At 35.0% G+C, this 15,536-nt stretch overlaps 1 protein-coding gene across 1 annotated transcript; it reads left to right on the top strand.

Annotated features, from left to right (window-relative positions):
- The first annotated feature begins 11,667 nt into the window (after positions 1–11,667).
- Positions 11,668–12,681, top strand: LOC125168084 (olfactory receptor 11H12-like). Its single transcript, XM_047863037.1, has one exon. The coding sequence runs from the start codon at positions 11,695–11,697 to the stop codon at positions 12,679–12,681; it is 987 nt and encodes a 328-aa protein (XP_047718993.1). The 5' UTR covers positions 11,668–11,694.
- Positions 12,682–15,536: the final 2,855 nt, after the last annotated feature.

The following is a 15,536-nucleotide window of genomic DNA, read 5'->3' on the forward strand; positions in this document are numbered from 1 at the left end:
CAAAATCTCTATAGATGAGTCATGTTCACACAACCCAGTTAAGAAAAGCAATTTTACAAATCAAAACCACATTGAGATAACACCTCACACTGGTCAGAGTGGCTAAAATTAACAACTCAGGAAACCATAGATGTTGGCAAGGATGTGGAAAAGGGGGAACCCTCTTGCACTACTGGGAATGCAAACTAGTGCAGCCACTCGGAAAAACAGTGTGGAGGTTCCTCAAAAAATTAAAAATACAATTACCCTACAACCCAGCAATAGCACCACTAGGAATTTATCTAAAGGATAAAGGAGTACTTATTCATAGGGGCACATGTACCCCAATGTTTATAGCAGCACTTTCAACAATAGCCAAATTATGGAAAGAGCCTAAATGTCCATCAACTGATGAATGGATAAAGAAGATGTGGTATACATATACAATGGAATATTTCTTGGCAATGAAAAGGAATGAAATCTTGCCATTTGCAACAATGTGGATGGAAATGGAGTGTATTATGCTAAGAGAAATAAGTTAGAAAAAGACAGATATCATACATTTTCACTCATATGTGGAATTTGAGAAACTTAACAGAGGACCACAAGGAAAGGGAAGGGAAAAAAAAGTTACAAACAGAAAGGGATACAAACGATAAGAGACTTAAATACAGAGAACAATCTGAGCATTTAGGGGGGTGGAAGGTTTGGGGGGGCAGGGAAAATGGGTGATGGGCATTGAGGATGGCACTTGTTGGGATGAGTACTGGGTGTTGTATGTAAGCCAATTTGACAATAAATTACATTAATAAGAAAAAAACTGTTTCCTGCTCCTATTCAAATCCTCTTCTTCCATTATTCTCATCAGAGAATAATGACCCTCTGCTGTAGCCCACACTGTCCACATTCCAAATCAGCTAAAATCCCTGTGGCTCTTCTTTAATACAAAGTCAATGCACTAATTGAAGAGAAAACCTAATCATTCTATTTACAATACTCCAATTTTAAATTCTTTCTACAGAATCCTAAGCAACTACAGTTCTACCACTCTATTTGCTGTTGTTAAATTACTGCTAAAATCCATGCAAAAGACAGGACTCAAAGAATGTGTTCTCCATAAAGTTTTAGAAAAATTTTAGACTGCAGTTACCTATGAGAGTGGTCTCAATCTCTCTTCCCTTTCCTCTCTTCCATTTCCTCTCTCTCACTCTCTCTCCACATATTCTCAGGGATCTCTCTGGCTTTTAGCAGAAAAAGAATTTGCCTTCAAGTTAGGCAGTTTCTAAAAATAGTCTTCTCCACTATACAGATACCATTTACTCTATGATAATTTTGTTGCTACATAACTAAACTTTTTCCTGACTCTCAAGCCAGAGTTCTATCTAATCATATCATGACCTGTATAAATGCTCTTACATACCAAAACAAAAACTCAATATCTATTATTTGTGAATCAGAGTTGTTTCCACTGCTAAATCTGGAAAAGATCATTTTTGTGCAGGGGATATGTGTATTCCTTTGCCCTGAAAGCCTTACAACCTTCATGCTATGGACTGAATATTTGTGTTGCCCCAAAATAATACATTGAAATGCTAATCCTCAGTGTGATGGTACAGTATTGGGAGGTCACAAGAGTGGAGCCATCATGAATGGGATTAGTGTTCTTATAAAAATGACCCCCGAGAGATCCTTGGCTCTTCCACTGTGTGAGTATTCACAGTGACAACCATCTGTGAATAAGAAGCATGTCCTCACCAGACTCTGAATTTGCTGGCACCTTGGACTTTCCAGTTTCTGGATTTGTGAGAAATAGATTTCTGTTATTGATATGCCAGCCAGTCTATAGTAATTTTGTTACAGCAGGAAACAGACTAAGACACTTCAGGAACTAGATAGCTTTTTAGTAGCATGACCTTTCCAAGCATAAACCCCTCACATACAGCCTGGTTTTTCTGGTGTCATACAATGACAAAACCACCCCACATTGGCAACTTTGTGCTATCATAAAATATGTTGAGAATTGCAAAACTCTCTACAGTTTTTAATTCTCTTCCTTGTAGGTATTATGGCCACACTCAGGATAGCATTTGTCAAATGATGCATTATCATTGTTGAACTATCTTTACCAAATAATGAGGTTTACATATCATTCAGTCACAGATTCTTAAGGTTGGAAAGAAACTTCTATATAAGCCCATTCAGCTATACATCTAATGCTCCACCCCAACAACTGGTTCTCTAACGTATTGAATTCCCATCCAGTGATGAGAAAGTTATTTGATTTCTGCCCAAGAAAAAAAAATCCTTGTAATTTTGTGTGGTGATGGTTATGGGTGTTAACTAGACTTATTGTGGAAATCATGTTGTGATATATACAAATATTGAATCACTATTTTCTACATGTGAAACTAACATGTTATATGTTACTTATGTCTCAATAAAAATATTTAAGAGGTCTTTAAAAATTTTGGGGGACCTGGGGGGACAATACAATATATATGCTTATAAAATATATTAACAGGTCAAGGCTAAAAATAAACTCATCTGAGGGGTACCTGGGTGGTTCAGTCATTTGAGCATCAGACTCTTGCTTTCGGCTTAGGTCATGATCCCAGGGTTATGGCATAAAGGCCCATGTCAGGCCCTGTGCTGTGCATGGAGCCTGTTTAAGATTCTCTCTCTCCCTCTGCCTCTCTCCCATGCTCATGTACTCTCTCTCTCTCTTAAATAAAAAAAGTTAAAAATTTTTAAAAATAAATGAAAATAAACTCATCTCAACACAATCACTTCATTTACTAAAATGGACAATTAACATCAAATTAATCTAAATCACCATTATTTGTTTTTCCTGCTTTGAGCATAAGTCTTCTCACTGATAATACTGTAAAACAAATACTGAGACAACAATAAGGGAAAGAGATCCTATGAGTTTGGGCAGACTTAAGGCAAAGCATATTAGAGAATGAAGAAAAGAAACTAATTGCAGTAGATGTGGGTAGTGACATTATTAATATTTAAACTAGTCCTCTAGCTATTTGTTGTTTTAGGAACTTGTAATAGATGGAGGACACAAGGTCTGAGGGGATGGATCATGAAAACAAAAAATTTTTAGATTGACATTACTTGAGAGAAGCAATTTGTTGACTTGATGGGTCTCTAATCTGCCTATTTCTTTTTCATTCTCTGGTTCATCCAAAGTAGCTTCCTTACTGTAAGGCTTTCTTCCTTACCCACTCCCATCCTCTCCCTTCCCCCTCCTAGTATCCCAAAAATTCACATCACAGCTAAACCACCCTTTCCATCAAGGTTCTCTATACACAGTTTCTCCTACCTAGAATGCCCTCCTCATTCAGGTGAGTTCTACTGTTCTCTTTGAACCTCATGATAACTACAAACCCAAAACCTATGACAGACACACAAAAATAAAGAGAAAGAAAGCCAAACTAAACACTATGATACTCATCCATTACAAAGAAAGAGGGCAAGAGAAGAAGAAGAAAAGAACAAAAAATAACTACAAAAACAATTAGGAAACAAATTTTAGATTAAATGATAATAAGTACATGCCCATCAATAAAGACTTTAAATCTAAATGGAGAATCTTAAATTCTCCAATCAAAAGACATAGAGTCATGATATGGATAAAAAAAAAAATAAGACCCATCCATATACTGCCTACAAAAGATTCATCTCAGCCCTAGGGATGCAAACAGACTGAAAGTGAAGTGATGATAAGACATTCACCATGCAAATAGAAGTGGAAACAAAAGCTGGGGTAGTAATACTTAGACCAGACAAAATAGACTTTAAAACAAAGAGTGTAACAAGAGACAAAGAAGGGCATTAAATGATAAAGGGATCAACCTAGCAAGAGGATAACAATTTTAAATATCTGTGCACCCAACACTGTAATATCTAAATGCATAAAGCAGATATTAAGAGACATAAAGAGAGAAATTGATGGTTATAAAATAAAAGTAAAGCAGATATTAAGAGACATAAAGAGAGAAATTGATGGTTATAAAATAAAAGTAAGAGACTTTAACATTCCATTTACATCAATGAATAGATCATTCAGACACAAAATTAATAAGGAAATAATGTCTTTGAATAACACATGCACCAGATGAACAGAACATATACATGTAAAATATTCGATCCCAAAAGAACAGAATGTATGTTCTTTTCAAGTGCACATGGAAAATCCTCCAGATTAGATCACATATTAGGTCATAAAATAAGCCTCAATAAATTTAAGAAGATTGAGATCATACCATGCATGATTTCTGAGCAAAATGCTATGAAACAAGAAATAAATCACAAAAGAAAAAAAAAACTAAGAAAAACACGAACACATGGAGACTAAATGATACTAAACAACCAATGGATCAATGAAGCAAAGAAGAAATCGAAAAATACATGGAGACAAATGAAAATGAAAATACAACAGTCCAAATAATCATTGAGACACAGCAAAAAGAGGTTCTGCGAGGGAAATATAAAGCAAACAGGCTTACCTCAAGAAACAAGAAAAAATTTAAACAGTTTAACCTTACACCTAAAGGAACTAGAAAAAAAAAGAAAAAACAAATTCAAACATGAATAGAAGAAAGGAAATACTAAAGATCAGAGCAGAAATTAATGATGTAAAGACTTAAAAAAACAACAGAAAAAAATCAACAAAACCAATAGCTGGTTTTCTGGAAAAAAAAAAAAACTAAACTAAACTAAAAACCCTTAGCCAGGCTCATCAAGAAAAGAAAGAGCAAAGACCTAAATAAATAAAATCAATATTAAGAGATAAATGACAACTGACACCTCAGAAATACAGAGGATTGTGAGAATACTATGAAAAATTATATGCCAACAAACTGGTCAATCTAGAAGAAATGGATAAATTTCTAGAAATGTATAACCTCCCAAAACTGACCCAGGAAAAAATAGAAAATCTAAACAGATCAATTATAAGTAACAAAATTGAATTGGTAATCAAAAAAACAAACAAAACATAAAAGTCTAGGACCAGATGCATTCACAAGTGAATTCTACCAGACTTTAAAGAAGAACTAATACCTATTCTCCTCAAACTATTCCAAAAAACAGATGAGGAAGGAAACCTTAAGTCTAGAGAAAAAACTGAGGGTTACTAAAGGTGAGGGCACTTGTTGTGATGAGCACTGGATGTTTTGTGTAACTCATGAATCACTAAATTCTACACCTGAAATATAGAATTTAAATAAAAACTTGAAAGAAAAAGAAAAGAAATTAAAAACAAAAGAATAAAATACCTAAGAATAAACTTAACCAAGAGGTGAATACTTAACCTGTACTCTGAAAACTATAAAACACTGATGAAGGAATTCAATATGACACAAACAAATGGAAAAATATCCCAAGCTTCAGGATTGAAAGAATTAACATTATCAAAATGGCCATACTACCCAAAATAATCTACAAAATCAAAGCAATACCTATTAAGACACCAACAGTATATTTCACCAAACTAGAACACTAAAATTCATATGCAAACACAGAAGACCCTAAATAACCAAAGCAATCTTGAGAAAGAATGAAGCTGGAGGTGTCACAAATCCAGATTTCAAGATATACTAGTTATCAACAATATGGTACTGGCACAAAATACACACATAGATCTATAGAATAGGATAGAGGGGCACCTGGGCAGTTCAGTCAGGTTAGCACCCAACTCTTGATCTCAGCTCAGGTCATGATCTCACAATTTGTGAGTCTGAGCCCCGAAATTGGCTCCGTGCTGACAGTATGGAACCTGCTTGGGATTCTCTCTCTTTTCCTCTCTTTCTGCCTCTCCCACATGCACTAACTCATCTCTCTCTCTCACTCGCTTGCTCTCTCCCTCCCTCTCTCTCTCAAAAATAAAAAAAAACTGGGTGTTGTATGGAAACCAATTTGTCAATAAATTTCATAAAAAAAATAAATAAATAAAAAAATAAAAAATAAAAAAAAACTTTAAAAAATAAATAAAATAGAAAAGTAAAAAAAATAGAACATGATAGAACCCAGATATGAGCTCATACTTATATGGCCAATTAATCCATGACAAAGAAGGTAAGAATGCACCATGGGGAAAAGACAGTCTTTTCAATAAATGGTTCTGGGAAAACTGGACAGCTACATGCAAAAGAATGACACTGGAACACTTTCTTACACCATATACAAAAGTAAACTCAAAATGAACTAAAGAGTTAAACATGAGACCTGAAACCATAAAACTCCTAGAAGGGATTATAGGCAGTAATTTCTCTGACATTGGCCATAGCAACATTTTCCTAGATAGTTTTCCTGAGGCAAGAGAAACAACAGCAAAAATAAATTACTGGAACAATGTCAAAATAAAAACCTTTTGTACAGAGAAGGAAACCATCAACAAAATAAAAAGACAGCTTTCTAAATGGAAGAAGATATTTGTAAATGATATATCCAATAAGGGGGTAATATCCAACATCTATAAAGAACTTACACAACTCAACATCAAATAAATTAATTAATTAAATTAAATTAAATTAATAAATAAATAAATTAAATAATCAAATTTAAAAGTGGGCAAAGGATCTGAACAGACATTTTTCCAAAGAAGACAGTTGGCCAGCAGACACATGAAGAGATGCTAAACATCACTAATCATCAGAAAAATGCAAATCAAAACCATCATGAGATGTCACTTCACATCTGTTAGGATGACTAAAATAAAAAGGACAAGAAATAGTAAGTGGTGGCAAGGATGAGGAGAAAAGGAACCCTCATGCACCATTGGTTATTAATGTAAATTGGTATAGCCACTGTGGAAAACAGTATGGAGTTTCCTCAAAAAGTTAAAAGTAGAAATACCATATGATCTAATAATTCCACTATTGGGTATTTACCCAGGGAAAACAAAAACACTAAGTCAGAAAGATATATGTGCCTCCTATGCTTATTGCACCATTATTTACAATAGTCAAGACAACCTAAGAAAGCAACCTAAGTGTTCATCAATAGATGGATGGATAAGGAAAATGTGGTGCGTACACACACACACACACACACACACACACACACACACACACAGGAATATTATATAGCCATAAAAAAGGATGCAATAGATTATGCCATTTGAGACAACATTGGTGGACCGAGAGAGTATAATGCTGAGTGAAATAAGTCAGACCAGGAAAGACAAATATCATATGATTCTACTCATAAACAGAATCTTAAAAAACAAACAAACAAAAAAAAACAAAGAAAAAGCAGAATCAGACCTATAAATACAGAGAACTAGTGGTTGCCAGAAAGGAAGGGGGGTGGGGAGCTGGGCAAAATTGATCAAGGGGAGGGGGAGATATAGGTCTCCACCTACGGATTTAACAACTCAGGAATAAAAAGCAGAGCATAAGGAATACATTCAGTGATACTGTAGTAGCAATGTAACAGGACAGATTATAGCTATAAGTGTGCAGAACACAGTATAATGTGTAAACTTGTCCAATCACTAATTTGCACACCTGAAATTAATGTAACATTATGTCAACTATACTCAAAATGAAAATAATTAAAAATTTTGAAAAAAGTATTAAAAAATAAAAAATAAAAGTAAATTCATTTGTCCTCTAATTCAGTGCTTGTGAAACTACCTTAAGTGAAGCCTAGCTTTTTTTTTCCAATTCATTAGTTGACAATTTTGTAAAGTAAAAATAAGTAGAAACTGAAATATAAAAACATATATATAGCCCATTCTGTATTATTAAACACACATAAAACTTGTTTCCCATAAATGTTTTTATTTCATAGTGTTTTCTTTCTCAGCATTTTATTGACATTACAGTTAGTTAACATACAGTGTGATATTAGTTTCAGGTGTACCATATGGTGATTCAACACTTCCATCCAATACCCAGTGCTCATCACCAGTGACCTCCTTAATCCCCATCATCTATGTAGCCCATTCCCCACCCACCTCCCCTCTGGTAACCATACGTTTATTCTCTATAGTTAAGAGTCTGTTTCTTGGTTTGCCTCTCTTTTTTCTCCCCATGTTAGTTTGATTTGTTTCTTAAATTCCACATATGAGTGAAATCATATGCTATTTGTCTTTCTCTGACTGACATATTTCCCTTCCATAATACTCTCTAGCTCCATCCATGTTATTGAAAATGGCAAGATTTCATTCTTGTTTATGGTTGAGTAATAGTTCTTGTGTATGTATATCACATCTTCTTTATCCATTCATCAGTAAAGGACATTTGGGTTCTTTCCATAATTAGTCTATTGTTAATAATATGTGTGTGTGTGTGTGTGTGTGTGTGTGTGTGTGTGTTTAAATGCTTACTCTTGATTTCTGTATTTGCCATGGACTGGTAACAATTTGAGGACTGCATTGGTGCACTGACCATACTTTGAGTAGCATTATTCTACGTCATACCTCAAGCCCTCTTCAATGAGCTAAGATGTCTGTCATAGGGAATTTTAACCTATATAGATTTCTCCCTTCCTCCAAATTTCTTTCACATCTGTAAATACAGGATAATGCAGTCATGCACCTTGGAGTTGTCTTTATTAACTCTGGTATGCCAGGTGTTGTTTTTACAAATAATAAAACTCATATAATTTTTAAAATGTCATTTATATGACAAATATTTAATGAGGACCAGTAGATGCATATATTTTTTCACCTTGATTAATTCTAAGTTGATTGATGTTTGTTCTCAACTTTAAAAGACTTAACAATGTGGGAGGAGAGAAAAGATAAGTACACAAATAACGATAACATACAGCAGCTTGTGAAAAATGTTTTAGGAAAGATACAAAGATGGTTAAATAAAAATTCAGAGATGTAAAAGCTGCTTTGGTTAGGGGAATAAGGAAAAGCATTACGGAAAAATGTCATTTGAAATAGACCTTGAAGGATAGATGGGGGTTTTGCAGTTGTATATGGAAGTAATGAAGATTCTAAACAGAGAGACCACAAAGAAATGAATATGGGAAATTCAAAGCTATCTAGAGAATAAAATGCTGTCCAATCTATGTATAAAAGGGAGTAAGGAAAGATAAGAAAATTGATACCAATTAATGGATAACTTGAGAATTTCTGAATAAAACCATTGATGTTTTTTATCAGGCAAGTAATAAGATCAAGGCTATGTTTTAGGAGTTTCTAAGTCCTGAAGTAGTATAACTAAGAGGTAATAAAGGTCTAAATACCATTTTTCCTCCTTAGTCTTTCCATGTGAGGAGTTTGTTTTTAGATATTCCTCATTCTGTGGTCCACAGACCCGCGTTCCTATGGAATACAATCATGATGTTCTCTATCAGTTTACACTATGTGGTATGAGCATCATTCCCACCTCGGGGTTTTAGTCATACTACATAAATTTCATATGCCATAAGGTTAAAAGGGGACACCAATCAATGACATCAAATACTCCTCTCATATTAATTGGGAAGCCACATGTTCCTCTGTAGTATTGCAGTCAGTTAACTTAAAAAACTGACACTTCTTGTTCTTTTCTCTCCTACCTAAAGAATTCTGACAAGCTGTCCTTTTAAAACCTACTTCTAACTTCTACAAATTTTATTGTCAATGTCCTACAGTGTTCTATACCTCGACATTTTCCTCATCAAGCTCACTGTACTTCATTTCTGTATCTTCCAACATGTGCACAGACATTAGAAGTGTTCCTGAAACTCATATCAAAACTTTTGGTAAGGGCACCTGGGTGACTCAGTCGGTTAAGTGTACAACTTCAGGTCAGGTCATGACTTCGCAGTTTGTGAGTTCGAGCCCCGCATCGGGCTCTGTACTGACAGCTCAGAGCCTGAAGCGTACTTTGGATTCTGTGTCTCCGTCTCTCTCTGTCCCTCCCCCACTCATGCTCTGTTTCCCTCTCTCTCTCATAATAAACATTAAAAAAATTAAAAAAAAAACTTCTGATGACACATTTTGCTTTATTGTTCCTCAAATTTTGTCTTCTAAAAACTTTTTAGAATCCATATTCCAGGTAGGCAAACTATTTGTAAATAATAGTGCCTCAGAGAAGTTGTCACTCTTTACTGACTCCTCAGAGAACATGCAATCATTAACTTTTTAAGTATCCATAAGCTTAGAGAAGAACTTTCCTAATGCCATAGAGGCCAAGTCCCAGGAGAACGTGTGATAAAGAAAGTACATTCTTAATTTTTGTGAAGCAATAAAACTCTTTATCCAGCTGGACAAAGAAGTATATGGTTCATCACCCAGGTACCCTAGAGATTTGGTAGATGTCCAAACTGTGGTATTTTTACCTTTTGAGCACTGCAGAAAGTCATGACACCTCCATGTCAATTCTCTTTCATTCCAGAATTTCTTAATTTTAATATTAATATTCCTTTTTGGGAATGTTTAAAAAATAGGTACATGCTACTAAAAGCACAAAGACAGCTTCCACCAAATCATTATAAAAGACTTCTCAGAGCACTGGTATGGGCAATAGTTTAGAAGCAAATTTGTTTTTGAAAATTTTGTGTTTGTGACCCAAATGTAAGCCTTTACAACTTTCAGAACTCACATCCCTGCATATTGCCACATAACACACACACACACACACACACACACACACACACACACGCACACATGCTCAGGAAACTCAGATCCCTGACACCTTTTCCATGAGAATGTAGGATAAAGTAAGTGTACTTAAAGAAAAAGTATTTGACTTCTCTTTTCTGGTGCAATTTTTTAAAGTTTTCTTAATATTTATTTATTATTGAGAGATGGAGAGACACAGAGCATGAGCAGGGGAGGGGTAGAGAGAGAGGGAGACACAGAATCTGAAGCAGGCTACAGGATCTGAGCTGTCAGCACAGAGCCTGACGCGGGGCTCGAACTCACAAACTGTGAGATCATGACCTGAGCCACAGTCAGTCGCTTAACCAACTGAGCCACCCAGGCACCCCATCTGGTACAAATTTTTAATTTAAACAAGCATATAAGAAAAATCAATCCCAAATTTTATGGAAAGAAAAAGACTTCAAAAAAAGTCCCATACCTAGCTGTTATTTTGCAAACTTTTACAGGTGAAAGATTAAGTGAAAACTTAAAGCCACTGCTTCCTACAGAAGACACTGAAGAACTGCAATATTAAAAGTCAGTGTTGGTAAGTAAAATTATAGAATTACATTTTTACAATGCTTAAGTTAACAGCAGTAACAACCAAAATACAGGGATATTGGCTTTAAACTTACTGCCAAATTGCTATACAATATGTCCATTTCTTTTCATATTTAAATGATATGTTAAGTAATATATTTAATTGAGATGTTAATGGTAAAATTAAAACCTTCTTTACTGAGTCTCTTGCACTATAAAATGGGTTTAGGATAAGAAACTAAGTGTTAACTCTGTGTTATATGCTACTCAGAAACTATCATAGATCATTCCCCACCCAAAAATAACAAACTTTACAAAGTGAGTTTAATTTTGCCTAGTTCTATCATGGTGGCATAATGAGGGAGAGATTCAGAAGCAGGCAAAAGTTTGTTTCTGTGCAGCCAGCTACCTACTATGCCCAAAACTCAGAGTATATAGCCAAGAACAAGTAGACTACATTCTCTTCCTGATGACCCCATGTTCATTGTCTTCTCTTTACCTTGAAAAAGGAGCACATTTGAAACCAGTCCTAACTGATAACAATATGTCTCTTGATCTTGCAGGTTAGTGACTCAATGAATGTCTCTGAGCCATATTCCAGCTTTGCTTCTGTAAGAGAATTTATACTCTTAGGTTTTTCCTGTGAGTGGAAAATTCAGATCCTCCTATTTTCACTCTTTACTACAATGTATGCTTTGACTGTAACAGGGAACGGGGCCATTGTCTGTGCTCTGTGGTGTGAATGGAGACTCCACATCCCCATGTACAGATTCCTGGGGAATTTCTCCTTTCTAGAGATCTGGTATGTCTCTTCTACAGTTCCCAAGATGTTGGTCAACTTCCTCTCAGATAAAAAGACCATCTCATTTGCTGGATGTTTCCTCCAATTTTATTTCTTTTTCTCTTTGGGAACATCTGAATGTTTCCTCTTGGCCGTCATGGCCTTTGATCGGTACCTTGCTATCTGCCGTCCCTTGCACTACCCTAATATCATGACTGGGCATTTCTGTACCAAACTGGTCATTATCTGCTGGGTTTGTGGATTTCTGTGGTTCGTGATCCCCATTGTATTCATCTCTCAGATGCCCTTCTGTGGTCCGAACATTATTGACCATGTTGTGTGTGACCCAGGGCCACTGTTTGCATTGGCATGTGCCTCTGCCCCAACAACCCAACAGCTTTGCTACACTCTAAGCTCGTTAGTTATCTTTGGTAACTTCCTCTTCATCCTTGGATCCTATACGCTTGTCTTATTAGCTGTGTTGCGTATGCCTTCTGCCACTGGGAGACATAAGGCCTTCTCTACCTGTGGGTCTCATTTGGCTGTGGTATCACTCTTCTATGGCTCCTTGATGGTCATGTATGTGAGCCCTAGACTCAGACATTCTGCTGGTATACAGAAAGTCGCAACTTTGTTCTATGCTATGGTAACCCCACTCTTCAACCCCCTCATCTATAGCCTCCGGAATAAGGAGATAAAGGCAGCCCTGAGGAAAGTTCTGGGGCATCTCAACATAATCCAAGATACACTTGATGATCCCTCCATTATCAGGTCAGTATAGTCTCACAAAAAGCAGTCAGGGTTATACAGTTATTCAAATCTTCAAATATAAGTCTAGTGATATTAACTATATCAGCTTATGAAATTAAGCATCTATGAGGCCACTTATAATCATAAAGTGGCCAGGTTATATATAAATACATGGAAGTACTGGGTTCCACTTTGCCATTTAGAGTGTATATGACCTAAGGAATGTACACATCTAGGTATTTTCTGGAGTGTTCATATGAAAATATCTGTGTTCTATTTGATAATTTAGATTAACAGTTCTGGGATCAATAAAATTACGTCATTTTGTTTGGTTGTCTGATTGTAAATAAAAGAAGGAAATGTATTTTTTTCTGTTTGTCATTCTTTTCATATTTGACTGTATTATTTTGGTGATGTGGTCACCCCTGGCAAATAAACTGTTAAAAGCAATTATCCAAAATTTCTATGGGACAGTAATGCTATGGTAGCCTAAAGACATTTAGACATATGTCATTTGTTTTCCTTACACATTACCTCTTTCTAAGCTCCTTAAGGAGCAAATTCTAACAACATCAATCAAAATACTCTGAAATACAGTATTCTGATTGCCAATACTTTTACCTAGACAAAGTGCTACCAAAAGCTTAATTGGTCAATTAATTAGGTTTTAGATGATAGGATATCTCCTACTAAAACTGGAGAGGGAAATGATCTACTTTATAATAAATTACCTAAGTTTAAAAAAGTAAGTGACAGTGCATTGTTATTTGTTGTTAAAACAGTGTAAAAATAACATTAAGGAAAATCAGTAAAGAAGAAAAGCATCTAGAATTCAATCCCTGTAACGTATTTTCATTTATACATATGCTTTGCTTACTATAACATCAAACTCGTTCCTATACTATAGCAAGTTTTTATAATTATTCTTTTTTTAGGAACTATAACATTCCATTCATACTAATATGGTATGGATTGTAATTTTTTATGTGGTGAGATGAATATTTTCCTAGAAGGAGGATTGTCCTTCCAAGTAGCTTGAAGCTGACTTGTGCAAGAAAGGGAATTTCCAGAAGGGGGATTAGGAGAAAAATGAATGCCACCATTATGCAATAATGACCACTTCATTATTATCCAGGGATTCAGATCTTCCTTCCATCTACCACCAATCCTTTCATTATACATTACATTATTTCCACTATTTTAGTGTAAAAATTAATACCTCAATTAAATCTTCATAAAGATTTGCCATAATGATGTTTTCAAACTGGATGGGACTCATCATCTAATCCAAAAACTGCTCCCATAAAATCCAGGATGTAAGACTACCATATGCATATATCAATTTTCCCTCTGGGGTTTTTATCTTAGAACAGTTTCCTGGTAAGGAAATGGATTACTCAGTTCGAAAGATTTGTGCATTATGGATTTGTGATTTTTGAAACAGACTTTCTAGATAGAACAATTATTTTTCCCTTTGATATGAGAAATTGTTGAGCTCCTTAGTCAATTTTACTTACCAGAACCCTGCCATGTATCTCTCACTTAACCAGTCCTTTGAGGATGTTTTCTAATTCTATACCCCTTCCCAGGGTATGTGACTTTTAAGTTTCCTGAGATCCGAAAATCAAAGAGCTGAAGAATAGGTAGTCAAGGCAGAAAATATTTCCACCAAAATGTTAAAAATCTCCACTTTGGGTTTATTCAGTTAATACATTTACACAGCCACTAACTCTTCAATGATCCCTTCTTACAATTGCAAATATTATGATTGGTTCACAATCCTTTCCATAGTATTAAATTATTTGATATACCACTACCATTTTATACAATATTTTCTCAAAGCCAAACTGCATCCCAAAAAGAGAGGGAGAGAGAAACGGTTTTAGGAAGAGCAGTAAGAAGATAGTGTTCTTTCTTTTCTGAGCATTTAAACTTAAAAAAAAAAAAAAAAGCAAGATCATAGTTAAAAACCTATTGTTAGTTTTCTTGGGAAAAATGAAAAAAAAACATGTCTAGTTTTTACTTTCAAATGTAGTCGTGATGTTTACTAACTGCCTTTAAACCTTTGGTAAGCTAAATGTTGAATATCCCTCAACTGTAACTAACTTCCTCACAAAGTAAAAGCTATTCATAAAGCCAAAAATTATGTATGTTCAAGATTTTAGGAAAAGTAAGAGCATGGACACGTGGGGAAACAATATCATAGGAAAAGAGAAAGTGCATTTATTACTTTAACAAGTTTAGATGCGCAAATTCACCACCACAGGGTTTGCTCTTATGGAAAGGGTTATCCTTATTGACAAGAATAATAATTAACATTTTGAGTCACTTGTTTGGGGCCTGGCACCTGTTCCAAGTCCTTTACAAATAAGTCTTTATTTTCTACTCATAACAACCCAAAGAGGTCAGGTCGGTGTTATAGTATCTCTGATTTTCCAATAATGAAACAGGCACAAGGAGAAACTTACATAGTCAGAGATAGTATTTGGATCCCAGGTGGGCTAACTACAAGGCCCACACTTTACTGCTACTATCAAGGAGAAGGGCCAACACTCTGAAAAATAAATTGGTTACAAATTTAAGTACTATCGCTAACTGTGTGAGCTTACCCAAGTTATCCTTTCTTTCTTGATTTTTTAAATCTATAAACTAGAGCTAATGATAATACTTCCTTCACAGAAAGGCTGTCATGAATAAAGGAGATTAATTAGAATAGAATCTTATACATAGTATATATGATTGATTGATTTCAGCTAATATTAATACTTTTCACTTGGAAAGCTCTTTATCATTTACAAAATACTTTGACATACTCTCTCAATTCAACCTCACACACTCTGTGACAGAATTAGGGTAGACATTCTCATAGTCATTCCATAGATGAGA

The sequence above is a fragment of the Prionailurus viverrinus genome, chromosome B3, assembly GCF_022837055.1.
Source record: "Prionailurus viverrinus isolate Anna chromosome B3, UM_Priviv_1.0, whole genome shotgun sequence".
In the NCBI taxonomy this organism is placed as follows: domain Eukaryota; kingdom Metazoa; phylum Chordata; class Mammalia; order Carnivora; family Felidae; genus Prionailurus; species Prionailurus viverrinus.